The sequence below is a fragment of the Myxocyprinus asiaticus genome, chromosome 35 (genome assembly GCF_019703515.2).
Source record: "Myxocyprinus asiaticus isolate MX2 ecotype Aquarium Trade chromosome 35, UBuf_Myxa_2, whole genome shotgun sequence".
Taxonomy (NCBI): Eukaryota; Metazoa; Chordata; class Actinopteri; order Cypriniformes; family Catostomidae; genus Myxocyprinus; species Myxocyprinus asiaticus.
This window is the reverse complement of record NC_059378.1, coordinates 19,003,386-19,016,448: the sequence shown is the minus strand read 5'-3', so window position 1 is coordinate 19,016,448 and position 13,063 is coordinate 19,003,386. Positions and strand designations below refer to the sequence as shown.

Sequence of the window (13,063 nt, the reverse complement as noted above, 5' to 3'; positions counted from 1 at the left end):
CTCAGAGAGTGAGGTCGGTCGCCGAGCGCAGTTCCTGCATCAAATCTGGGGCAGAACTACCCTCGTGCAGTTCTTTCAACGCCTTGGCTTGGTGGACCTGCAGGAGAGCCATGGCGTGCAGGGCAGAGGCGGCTTGTCCAGCAGCGCTGTAGGCTTTAGCCGTCAGGGATGACGTGAGCCTACAGGGCTTGGACGGGAGCTTAGGGCATCCACGCCAGGTGGCGGCACTCTGTGGGCATAGATGCACCGCGAGCACCTTATCCACAGGGGGAATCGCCGTATAGCAACTGGCCGTCCCGCCATCGAGGGTAGTGAGAGCAGGGGAACTGCGGAATCGGTGCCGGGCAATAAAAGGTGCCTCCCACGATTTCGTCAGCTCCTCGTGCACTTCCGGGAAGAATGGCACTGGAGTGGGGCGTGGCTGCTTTGAGTGGTGCACAATAAATAAACAATATGCATGTTAACATGATTTAAGTGTGATAAAATCACTTACTAACCTTTTCTGTGTAAAGTTACAGCCAATTTTACAACTTTGTTGCCATGACGATGTAATGTCAACAAAACCTAAAATTATTTTAAAAATGACAATTTAAACAACTTTACAGCTCAGATAATATATGAGTTTTAACAGAAGAATTAAGGTGTGCTTTCATAAAATTATAAGCTTCAGATTTCTGCCTTTAAACCATCCAAAAATATAGATACATTTTGTCTTTATTTTGAACGTCCTGGTTACTTGCGTAACCTCCGTTCCCTGATGGAGGGAACGAGACGTTGTGTCGATGTAGTGACACTAGGGGTCACTCTTGGGAGCCCGAGACACCTCTGGTCTTTGATAAAAGGCCAATGAAAATTGTCGAGTGGTATTTGCATGCCACTCCCCCGGACATACGGGTATAAAAGGAGCTGGTATGCAACCACTCATTCAGGTTTTATGTAGTTCATCATTGTGGTAGGAGGGACACAACGTCTCGTTCCCTCCATCAGGGAACGGAGGTTACGCAAGTAACCAGGACGTTCCCTGTCTGTCACTCACTCGACGTTGTGTCGATGTAGTGACACTAGGGGTCCCTATACGAAACTCCACAACTGGCTGAACTGTGTTACATGAACTGGCAGTGTGTGACGGGCAGACCACTGTGTGCTTCATAACCAGCACACCAGGCCGACACGTAACCTCCCCCAACATAGTTATGAATGTCGAACGGCCCTTTGGGGACAAGTCGACTACCCAAAAGATAGAGACAGGCTAACCCAGTCGTGGCCTCTTTTCCCCTTCTTTTTTTCCACTCCCTAAAAAAGAAGGGTGATTATCCGACTGGGCCGCCAGGTCTAGTCGGGAGGTGTCCCTCCCAAGCGGAGGACCATACCTCGCCCAAAGGGGTGGGGGGGGGGGGGTATTTAAGTGGGAAAAATACATCACATGGTCTTGATGACCATGTGGAGAGTCTCAAGGTAGATCCTACCCAACGGGCCCTCTGAATTTATTGTCACACAGCCATATACACAAGTGCAATGGTGTGTGAAATTCTTGGGTGCAGTTCTGATCAACATAGCAGTCGTGACAGTGATGAGACATATACCAATTTACAATAACATCAAATTAACACAACACAATTTAAAGTCTAATATACACATAATTACACACAACACAATATACAAATAATAACATACACTGTACAGTATACAATACGCACAATATAGATACACATTATCTATATATAAATTTAAAAAATAAAAAAATAAAAAAGTATATATAATAGTATATATAGAATGTACAGTAGGTTGTATTGTACTGTATTGACATTCAGGCTGTCGGATGATAGTAAGTTGTTAAGAGAGAATATAATATAATAATAATATAATTTATGACAGTCCGGTGTGAGATATAAGAGTAAGAGTAATAAAGTGCAGTGCTGATGTTTTTTGATCGTGGGAGATCAAAAGTCAAAAGTCTGATTGCTTGGGGGAAGAAGCTATCATGGAGTCGGCTGGTGCGGGTCCTGATGCTGCGATACCGCCTGCCTGATGGTAGTAGTGAGAACAGCCCATGGCTCGGGTGGCTGGAGTCTCTGATGATCCTCCGAGCTTTTTTCACACACCGCCTTGTATATATTTGCTGGAGGGAGGGAAGCTCACCTCCGATGATGTGTCTGGCAGTTCGCACCACCCTTTGCAGTGCTTTGCGGTTGTGGGCTGTGCTATTGCTGTACCAGGCGGAGATGCAGCCAGTCAGGATGCTCTCTACAGTGCAGGTGTAGAACCGTGTGAGGATGTGGCGGTTCATTCCAAACTTCCTCAGCCGTCTCAGGAAGAAGAGGCGCTGATGAGCCTTCTTCACAACGACTTCAGTGTGGATGGACCATGTGAGTTCCTCAGTGATGTGGACACCCAGGAACTTGAAGCTGCTGACTCACTCCACTGGTGCTCCATTGATGGTGATGGTACTGTGTTCTCTGTCTTTTCTTCTGAAGTCCACCACAAGCTCCTTTGTCTTACTGACGTTGAGGGAGAAGTTGTGCTCCTGACACCAGTGTGTCAGAGTGTGCACCTCCTCTCTGTAGGCTGTTTCATCATTGTCAGTGATCAGACCTACCACCGTCATGTCATCAGCAAACTTAATGATGGCATCGGAGCTATGTGTTGCCACACAGTCATGTGTGTACAAGGAATACAAGAGTGGGCTGAGAACACAGCCCTGTGGGGCTCCAGTGTTGAGGGTCAGTGATGAGGAGATGTTGCTGCCTATTCTAACCACCTGGCGTCTGCTTGACAGGAAGTCCAGGATCCAGCTGCACAGCGAGCTGTTTAAGCCCAGAGCCCGGAGTTTCTCATCTAGCTTGGAGACTGGGGCAGAGGGGCTCTGCCCAAGGAAGACGTAGTTTGCCAACAGGGAAACGAATTAGCGGAAGATATATATTGCGTGGGGTTACCTTACAGGGAACTGCCACATGCGGAGCACCTACCCAAGAACAGGGCTCTTAGTTAGCACCTGTACTGGGCCGGCAGCGAGTCTCTCCGAACACTCGACTGCCACAGGGCTCGGAGGAAGTCAACCAGGGAACATAGTTTGTGAACACTACTGGGAATTAATGGCACACGTCTTCAGTTCAGAAGAGGTGGAAGAACCTATGTGCAAGCAGACGAGCGTGCTGACAAATGGGAGGTCCGCGGGGGGATGCCCGGCAGAGGCGATCCCATTGGGGTCCCCAAATCGCCCCCAGTGCTAGCCGCGCTGGCCTCATACCCGTAGGTAGAAGGACTGAGGCGGGGAGCCGCTGGGGTGGAACATGACCGTAACGTTGCCATGGTCATGTTCTCGCAGTGAGAACATGAACCATCCATGAACGCTGCCTCTGTGTGGGTTGCGCCCAGACACGAAAGACAGCGATCATGACCATCCGAAGTTGAGAGATAACGACTGCAACCAGGAATAACACACAGTCGGAAAGGCATATTTAAAAAGACGCGTCTTTAAAAAGACGTTCCGTGTGTGCCACTCTTTTAGAGAAATATACTCTTTTAGAGAAATAAACTCTTTCAGAAAATGTACTCTCTTTTTTCTGCCGAAGCACCCAGGGGCGTTCTCTGCAGTGCACCAGTGCAGAGGAAAGAGAAGCCGCTGAAATGCGCCATCAGATCCAGCAGAGGTGAATGAACAGTAGAAATTCAGCTCAATGAGCATGACCGTTCGGCTCCGAAGAGAAAATCCTGAATGAGTGGTTGCATACCAGTTCCTTTTATACCCGTATGTCTGGGGGAGTGGCATGCAAATACCACTCGCCAATTTTCATTGGCCTTTTATCAAAGACCAGAGGTGTCTCGGGCTCCTAAGAGTGACCCCTAGTGTCACTACATCGACACAACGTCGAGTGAGCGACAGATAGGGAACCTAACAAACCCCTTATTGTGAAAATTTTGCTTGAAAAAATGTGCTTGTGCTATCTTTTAAAAAATATATATTTTTTGAGTGACATTTAGTTTTCTAATGCAACAACATTTAAGTGTACAAATTCTTGTTGGGACCACTGTAGAATACAATTGAATTAAACTGTAATAGCTGAAATTAACATTTGTTTTGCACATTATTTACAAAAAATATAAATATTTGAAATCAGAAAATGTGCATCATCCCTTGACAAGCCTGTTGGTATATTTTGGAACTGAGGGATAACTAATACTTCTATTAATTGTCCAAGCATGTACTGTCATTGTCATATACAGATCATCTCAAAACAGCAAAATATTGGCTGATTAATCAGTCTAAACTATATGTGTAATCAATCTATCACTATTTACAGGTGCTTGTGATACTGACTGTTTCTAAACTCAAGCATAAAATAGATCTTATGATTGTGCAGTGATTAAAATTCATTAAAACAAACATATTTTCTAATTACAATAGCCACAGGTCGTCAGAACTGTCATATGCGGGAAAATACTGTTAATAACCATCTGCTCAATCACCAAACACCTCAAGGAAAGACAAATGCAAATGCATACAAATACAGTACATACATACAAATTACATATAATAAAAGGAAAATGATTAACTTTTATGGTATATCAAAGTCTTGCATAAGCTACTGAGCTATGAATAACATTCCTGCAGCTCTACCCTTGCAATCGTCCAGCATTATTAAGCTTGTTTTGGGTCCACTTGGCAGATTTTCAGTCTCGTCCTGTTGTGATGAGAGGCACAGGCTCCCCGCACAGACACATTTCACTTCTGTTTGCTGGGAGAGATATAGTGGTATGTGGCAGGGTGCTGGCATGATCTGCAGAAAACAACGGTTGCTGCATGGCAGGCGGGTGCCAGCTATATTGATAAGAGTGATCCCTCCTCAGGGAAAGGCAGCTGAGGGGAAGTCATAAATAAAGCTTAAAGCTCTAAAGCATGTTTGCATTCCAGCTGAGTATTTGGGCAAACAGTTATTTTCTGCAGCATAACCGTACGCATGTCCTTAAGCATGACACTAGCTATCTGGGACATCTGGTCCAGATGTTAGGACGTTCTACTGATGATTGCTTAGGATAATCATCAAAGCAATTTAGGGGTGAATTCACTAAACAGTTGCACCACTTTTGCGTGTTTTATTTCAGTGCAAAAACCTGCGACTTATTCACCTACTACCCGCAATCCAATTACCAGGTGCTAAATGTGCTAATATAGTGCTGTGCCATGGTTCACTGAAGTGCAAGAATGCCTCCTTTCTAAGGCTCATTAGGCTCTTTATAGATTGTGCACTATTCATAGAAAACTCACCTGGTGCAATGAACGTTGTGTTATTAGTCTGTGAAAGTGTTGGAGCAATGCTGTGCACTGCTGTATGCCAAATCGTGGTTGTCTGCTGCATCCACCACAACCTAGCACTAAGAACCGGCATGCAAAATATGTGATAGTGCATGCAAACATACTACCCTATAGTCTTTCACTATATATTACATCTAATATAGGGAATCTGGCAAGTTTGAATTCCAATTTAGCTATTATTGCTGAATAAAAATTTTAATTTATGATTTATGTATGTAATTCTGATCCATTCAGACAAAAAGTAGTGTTAGCAATTCAGCATCAGCCTACCTCAATAAAATAGCTAAACACACTGTTTATGGGAACAAGTTGTTTCAAAAAATTGAATTTACTTATTCAGCTTGAGATTCAGGATGCTCTCATGGAAGGAACTGAACAGCTAGTTGTCTTCTATAACTGTTGCAATTGAGGTTTATAGTTGATAAGCATTTCAAAAAGACAGAACATAGCTGGAAAAGACAATCATGGTCTTTCTGACTTAGCTGGTTTTTCCTGCTGGTTAAGGTAAAGAAATAGTAAAAAAAATAAAAATAAAAATATGTCATAATTTAATCACCTTCATGTTGTTTCAAACTCATATGAATTTCTTTCATATGTAGAACAACAAAGGAAAATTTTTAAGGAATATTTTGGTTCGTCTTTTCAATACAATAGCAGTTATTAGGGACTCACTTTAAAGCTTTAAAAGGACCCAAAAGTGTCATAAAAATAGTCCATGTACTTGGGCGTCATATTCCATGTCTTCTGATGAAATATGATAGGTTGTAGTGAGGAACAACCAAAAATGTAAGCAGGATTGGGGAGTAATGAAATACAGTACTTGCAATGGCGTTACGTTATCAGGATACATTTTTTATTTTTTTAAACTGCAATCTGTTACAGTTACATTAAAAAACAATGTAATCAGATTACAGGAGTGCCAATCACTGTCGCATGTGCAAATTACAACTGTCTTACATGAGCACTGTGCTCTGGAGGCAAACTCAAGCCATTAAAATAACTGCTTCATCGCGATGGCCACTGGAGTAAATGCATTACTTTCGTGGAAATTTTGACATTATTGTCTCTTCAAAGGAGAAAAGGGAAATAACATTACAGTTCAGTGCAATTCATGTCTTCCTGCTGTAAAGATGCTGTCATTATCCAAGGACCTGACATCATTTAAAGAAATATTTGAAAGTAAGTCCCACATGAAAATCACGTAAGCTAGTTTAGCTGAAATTAGTTATTAGGGTCCCCCTGTTTTTTCGCCATCTGAATGTCGATCATGTTGCCGGAGTAGCTGCCAGTACTGTGACATGTATTGCACATACAGTAACTGATGGTATGGCAGAAAGGAACATTTTCTAATAGAAGGGGCCGACCGACCATGACCCATATTCCTGTAAACGGGACCCAGACTGTCGAAACTGTCACTTCTCATTTCCATCCGTTGTAAGTGCCTCACTGGAACCCAGCTTTTAAAGAAAACGAGTGGCAAGTCAAAATAACTTTCTGTGCTATTCAACATGGCACAGATGCTGTCAATTGAGCTTAACTTGTATTGAATCCAGAATAAACCTTTAAAGATACTGTGTTGTTCTACTTTTGAAAATTTTTCTATGAAGGAGGCAGTATCCTTGTTCTAATTTTTTTTCTTATATTAAATAATAGCTACATTACTCTTTAAACATGTTTTATATTCATCCTGAAGGCATAATTAAAAGTCTTCAAGATCATATTGCTTTTCTTTTTACTTTATTCACATATGTGACCTTGAGGTAATACAAAAGTAAAGGTAATCTGATTACATTACTTTCTTATTGTAGCAATTGGATTAGGTTACCTATTACATTTTTTACTAAGTAATCAGTATTTGTAATTGATAACATTTTAAAGTAACTCTCCCAACCCTGAATTTGTCATTTTTAAGTGAATCTTGACACCTGTTGCTTGTTCATGTGTGCTATGAGCTCATTCACAATGTCTTGCGGGTTCACGATAGAACCTGTGTTGTTTAGCGCTAAAAAAATGGGTTTGGAACAGCAAAAGGGTGAGTATATAATGACAGAATTTTCATTTTTGGGTGAAAAATGACTTTAAAGGTGCTGTAAGCGATTTTAGCCATTCTACTTCCATGAGGCTGAGCCATTGGATTAGCCACGCCCCCTCTTTCCAAAACCCCGCACTCCAAAGATACCAAATTAGCTTTACTGAAACCGCAGCAGCAAACAACAGCAGCAAAATAGCGCCCTCAACTGACAACTGTTATGAACAATATGGCTTAAAAATGGCAGCAAGTTTCAATAATTTGCTGCAACTTTAACACTGTTAGAATGTGCAAAATGATTGACAGGTCGAAAGCGTCATTGTCCGCGGTCCGAGGACAAATTTTTTTTTTTTTTGCTGTTTACAGAGTATAGAGCTGTCACAGAGACAGGTGAGATATCTTACAACACTTATTTCAGTAATATCTCTCACGGAGTAGGACAATTTTTTATGTAACTTTCCATGAAAAAAATCACTTATAGCACCTTTAAGAAGCTTGATGAGAACTTGAGTATACAAGCATACCAGCAACCCAGCACATTCTATGCTGGGTTCCTTTAAGCGTGGTATGTATTGAACTGCTAGAACAAAAGAATATGGATTTACCTGGCAATGTACTGTCCAGATGAGGGCAGCTCATGTTTGTTGGGTTTGTCAAAACAGTTTACCATATTTTGGATTAGGGCCAGATCAGGCCGTACGACTGTTGCAGCAGTAACAGCTCGGTTAATGAGCTGAAGAGCATCGCGAATATAAAAATCCAGTGGTTTGCGGTCGACCTCTCCATAGGCCAGCAGTCCTATAGGCAGACCAATAGAATGAAGGGCATCTGGGCTAAGGGGATATCCCATAATCCAATGTACAGTGGGCAATGTTAGCCCCAGGTCATGCGCACTGCGCAGAACAGAGGAGGCACACTCCGGGTCGGCCCCAAAAAGCAGGACCGAGGCTGGCGGAGGATGACCCTGATTAAAGTGTTCAGAGAGGAAGTCAGAAATATTAGCCATGTGAGGTCTGCTGTGGGAGAGGTTTAGGGTTGCCCGCAGGTGCCAGCGTGAGGGTCCCCAGGTAGAATGGCCTTGGAGGTCCAGGAGATCTAGAAGACCAGCATCCTCCCAGCCTTGGCAAAGCACCGCCATGCTCTCCTCCCAACCACTGCGTTGCAAAACGGCTAGAAGCAGATCCACCAGTCCCAGTGGAGGGATATGAGTTGTCATCTGCAAATGGAAGCGATTCTGAAGAAGACAGAAGGAGTAATGGTAAGACATGCTCACTAACTTGACTTTACTGTACAAATGTGTGGAGAGATTGTGAATGTTCCATAAACACCAGTATTTTTATGTTTCTAGTAAAATATCAAAACATTTCTAAAACAAGATAAATTTACTTCAATTTAAAGCAAAATGACATTATATATTTTGGCTTATGCTTTATGCTTATAACAAGACATATCTGCCATAATGAAAAAAAAAAACTTGATTCAAAGGGAAAACAAGTTTGTTTTTCTAACCTCATTGGCAAATAGTTTTTCCTTGTTTTTAGCATAAACCCCACCGAATTTTGTAAAATTTCTCTGAAAACAAAACTTAATATCCTATTCTGTGTCTCAAGCAATTTTTTCTTGTTTTAAGGATGTTTAGATGAGACAAAAATACTAAAAGTGAATTTTCTTTTCTTTGCAGTGTTCTGGACTTTGCATTCTCAGCACTGGCTTACTTGGTGCCCTAGGCGAGATCCGACGTGGCGCACCCCCTTAACTTCCCAACCCCTTGTTTTTCCTACACAGCAACGAGATCAAATGAAAGTCAAATTCAGACTTTCGCTTAAGTCTTTTGTTTCACAGATGTATGTCCTGAAAAATAACCTCAGTAATCAGTAAAGCCACAAACTCAGATGCTAAGATTGACCAAAATACCAAGTCTGCAATCAAATCCTATCTCATATAAAATTTTCCAAGACCAATTTATCTGAGCTATGCTATCCACATTAATTGTATAGCTTACTTAAAGGTGCAATATGTAATATATTTACTGTACTAAAGCATAGAATTATCATAATATGTTATCAGAGATTTAGGAAACATGCTAAGTTGAAATACTGGCTTCTCTGAAAACAATGCTACAGCCAGTATATTCTACTTTGATGTCCGTTCTGGGTAGGGATGGGCAGATCGATACTAAAATATCGATACTTCCGATACTGACGTGGTATCAAGAATATCGATCCTCACATAAAAATATCGATTCTGAATGTTTTTTTTTAACAAGTGATCTTATTATTTAGATTACATGAATATGAATGCATCTCATAAGCTTTGAAATGGAAAAAAATAATTTTATGAGCGAATTATTGCATGGCCCGGAAATATTTTTCTTCCGCTCATCTTGACGTGCAGAAATGCTAAAGAGGGAGCAGTGTTTTCCTGAAGTAATGACAGAAAAACAGCATCTGGAGTTATTTACACTAAATAATGAAAAACCTAGACATGACATGTATTATAATGGGCTTGTTTGACAATTTTTACAGGTTTATTTAAATTCAGAGTTGTTAAAATAATGATAATGATGGACAACTCTCTCCAATATTTTGAATTTGGACTGCAGTACCCATTTTAAACGTTTGATGTCAATGTTACATATTGCTCCTTTAACAAGTGTCTCATTTGAGTCCATTTTTATTATTATTCCTTCAAAAGAATTTTAGGAGAAACATCTGAGACAAAGAGGATATTAAAATAAAACAACTGAGAACTCAATTAAGACTCTTAAGCTATGACAGAGCAAATGCTGAACAATAATTGTATTGTTCCTTAGGGTAACCAAGGTCCACCCTTATTGAAGTGCACATTAGCCTGAGAAATGCAAGTCCTCGTTAAGGTTAAAAACAGAATCACTGCTTTGCTTCATTTACACATTGATTCAGTTTCACTCTCCTTAAGTTCCCACTTTCCTTCTCTGTTTGCCACTCACATGAAAGAACGCTGCATTTCCCGCCATACATTATTCCTGTACACAATTCCACATGTCCTTTCACAATATTGCTCATTGTGCTATTGATTTTATACTGTAAAACCAAAGGCCTTAATACATTTCCTCTCTAGCATGGACTTGACAGAGACTGCTGCACCAGCAGTTTTAATGCCATACTGAATTAATTGCTTATAGCTCTTCTCCTACTTTAACTCAGTTTATAAGACACAGTTAAAAACAGATTGTTGCATCACTGGACTGACTCATCTCAGGATCGACAATCTGCTTTAAAAAGCCAAAGTTGATTCCCTGACATGTCTGGCAAGTTAATGTGGGCAGCACTCTATTGGCCAGACACCAGTGACAAGGGAGAGGGATTGCTATTCACTGCCAGTTTCTAGCAAGATTTTCTGACTCATGTAGAACCTCTTTTTGAGTTTCTCAATACAGCCGGTAAAAACAGAGGCTAAAAGCTAGGAGGACTTCCATGAAAAGCTTTGAACCTGGATTTAGTAGATGTATTGGGAACACTGTGCAGTACAAAGAGATGGGGAAAAGAGTTATGCACGATGTAAAATATAAGAAGTCAGTGTTCGAATTGTGTCAAGAATGTCAAGAACACTTATTAAAGTCTATAATCATGTTGCACAGCATGAGGAATATCCAGATGTGAGGTAGAATTCAATCACGTTTTGTCAATAATTCTAAACTATTTTTTAATTCAATGAAACACAATGGGACCCCCAAAGTTTAATTTGTTCTTATGAAGAGTCTGGGACCCTCTAGCCCCCCTCCATATGAACAGTATGCAAAAACAATGACTAGCATCAATACTAACGTGTTACACTGAGTTGAGCTGGAATCATCATAAAATGTGTATTACCAAAGGAAAAAAATGAAAAGTCTTTAAATTTGACCCTGATTGAGCTTCTACAAAGTGTTTTGTGATGTCAGTTTAGCAGAAGCAGCATATAATCATAGTATACTGATTCAACAAAATTATCCACAATCAATTCTTTATCACACACACCTACCAATTTAATGACCATAACATTTTATGATTGAGCCACGGAGAATGATCTGGATAAATCCCAGCTTGTGTCTCAAACAGTCTCTGTGTATTCAGCTGAACTGATGGGGCCCAAATCAATTCACTCCAAGTCCCTGCAGCTGTTAAGGATAGTCACCAAGGGCTTGAGACTCATCAGCATTACCATCATGAGAAACACACATGCACTGCACACACACTCAATGAGAACATCCGGAATGGCATTTCTTTGCAGATGCATGCAGAAGAGGCACAGTATAGTTTTTGAAAGTTTTTCTGTTCATGGTGAGAATGGGCTTGACTTTAGGTGTGTTTTGCTGTTTATAGAAGGAACAGTTAACTCAAAAATGTCATCTCTGTCATAGTTTTCCTCATTCCAATGTCATTCCAAACCCATATGACTTTCTTCTGTGGAACAAAAAAAGGAGAAATTCTGAAGAATATACTGGTCACTCTTTTCCATGCAATTACCGTGAATGGGAACTGTAGCTTTCAAGCTTCAAAAATTACACAAAAGCACCATGTGTGTTATTTTCTAAGTCTTCTATAGTCATAAGATGGATTTGTGCGAAGAAGAACAGACCAAAATGTACATTGTTATTAACTAAGAAAATAGCTCTCCTTGGCGTGTTAATGAAAGTTCATAACAAAAATACTGATACCCAAAACTTGAATATCATTCTATGTCAGAAATTTCCATTAAGACATTTTTTTCCCTCTTAAGTTAACATCTCACTGAAGGGGAAGATTTTCACTGAATAATGACTTAAATATCGGTCTCTTCACACCAAGCTATTGTATGAGTTCATAAGACATTAGATATAGACTACTTTTTTGGTGCTTCTGTGTCCTTTTTGAATCTTGAAAATCCTCTTTCTGTACTCTGGATTTAGAAATACTATTATACAAAAAATCAATAAAAATAAAACTCATATAGTTGTTTTATGATGATGGTTTAAAAAATACATAGATAAAGCATCAATTACACACTGTAACACAGCTCAATGGAAAGGAAGAGGCGAGAACCGGCTTAACAACATAAATAATATTAAACGATTAACTAAAACAAAAAGACACAACCAAACACATACAGGTCAGCTGCCTGTAATTCTCTCTCTGTCAAACTGCCATCTCTGGTCGGCTTTATCCCTCTTGGGCTTGATCAGCCTGATTAGGGGCCGGATGTGCAGAATCACGGCCTGGCCACACCCTCCGCCCTGCCACACACACATAATGCCATCTTTTGCTCTTTATTTTGTTGCCCTATCACTAAAAATCTTCCTGTCTTTGTCAGAATAAAAGTACGAGAAATGTGACATTTGCCAACTTTTTTTTTTGACACCAAAATCACAGTTTTCAAAGTAGTAAGTAGGAACTTCCCAGGAGGATGTGAAGGCAGCGTGAGCACACGTCTGCCTAAATACAATATCAAAACACACAGTTTATCAGGAACATATTGTATCCAAAAACATTTCATTTTTCAGCTTGGGGAGGATTCAGGATGCTCTTGGATAGAACTGAACAGCTTGTTGTCTTAGTCTGTCTGGGTACATTCAACTGATGCTGTTGACATGTACATTTGACAAGCATGTTTCAAAATTGCAAACATGTGCAATGTATTACTGCAGGCATGACACATGGCTTTTCTCAAGAAAAAATTCCCTTCTTGTGCTGGAATTGATTGATACCTTGCTGAAAAGGCCA

At 40.6% G+C, this 13,063-nt stretch overlaps 1 protein-coding gene across 1 annotated transcript in view; it reads right to left on the bottom strand.

Annotated features, from left to right (window-relative positions):
- LOC127426552 (glutamate receptor ionotropic, NMDA 3B-like) overlaps positions 1–13,063 on the bottom strand; it is a 142,739-nt gene that overhangs the window by 39,507 nt on the left and 90,169 nt on the right. Inside the window, exon 2 of the mRNA XM_051673432.1 lies at positions 7,949–8,577. Coding sequence (XP_051529392.1) covers positions 7,949–8,577 — 629 coding nt within the window. The remainder of the gene's footprint in view (positions 1–7,948; positions 8,578–13,063) is intronic.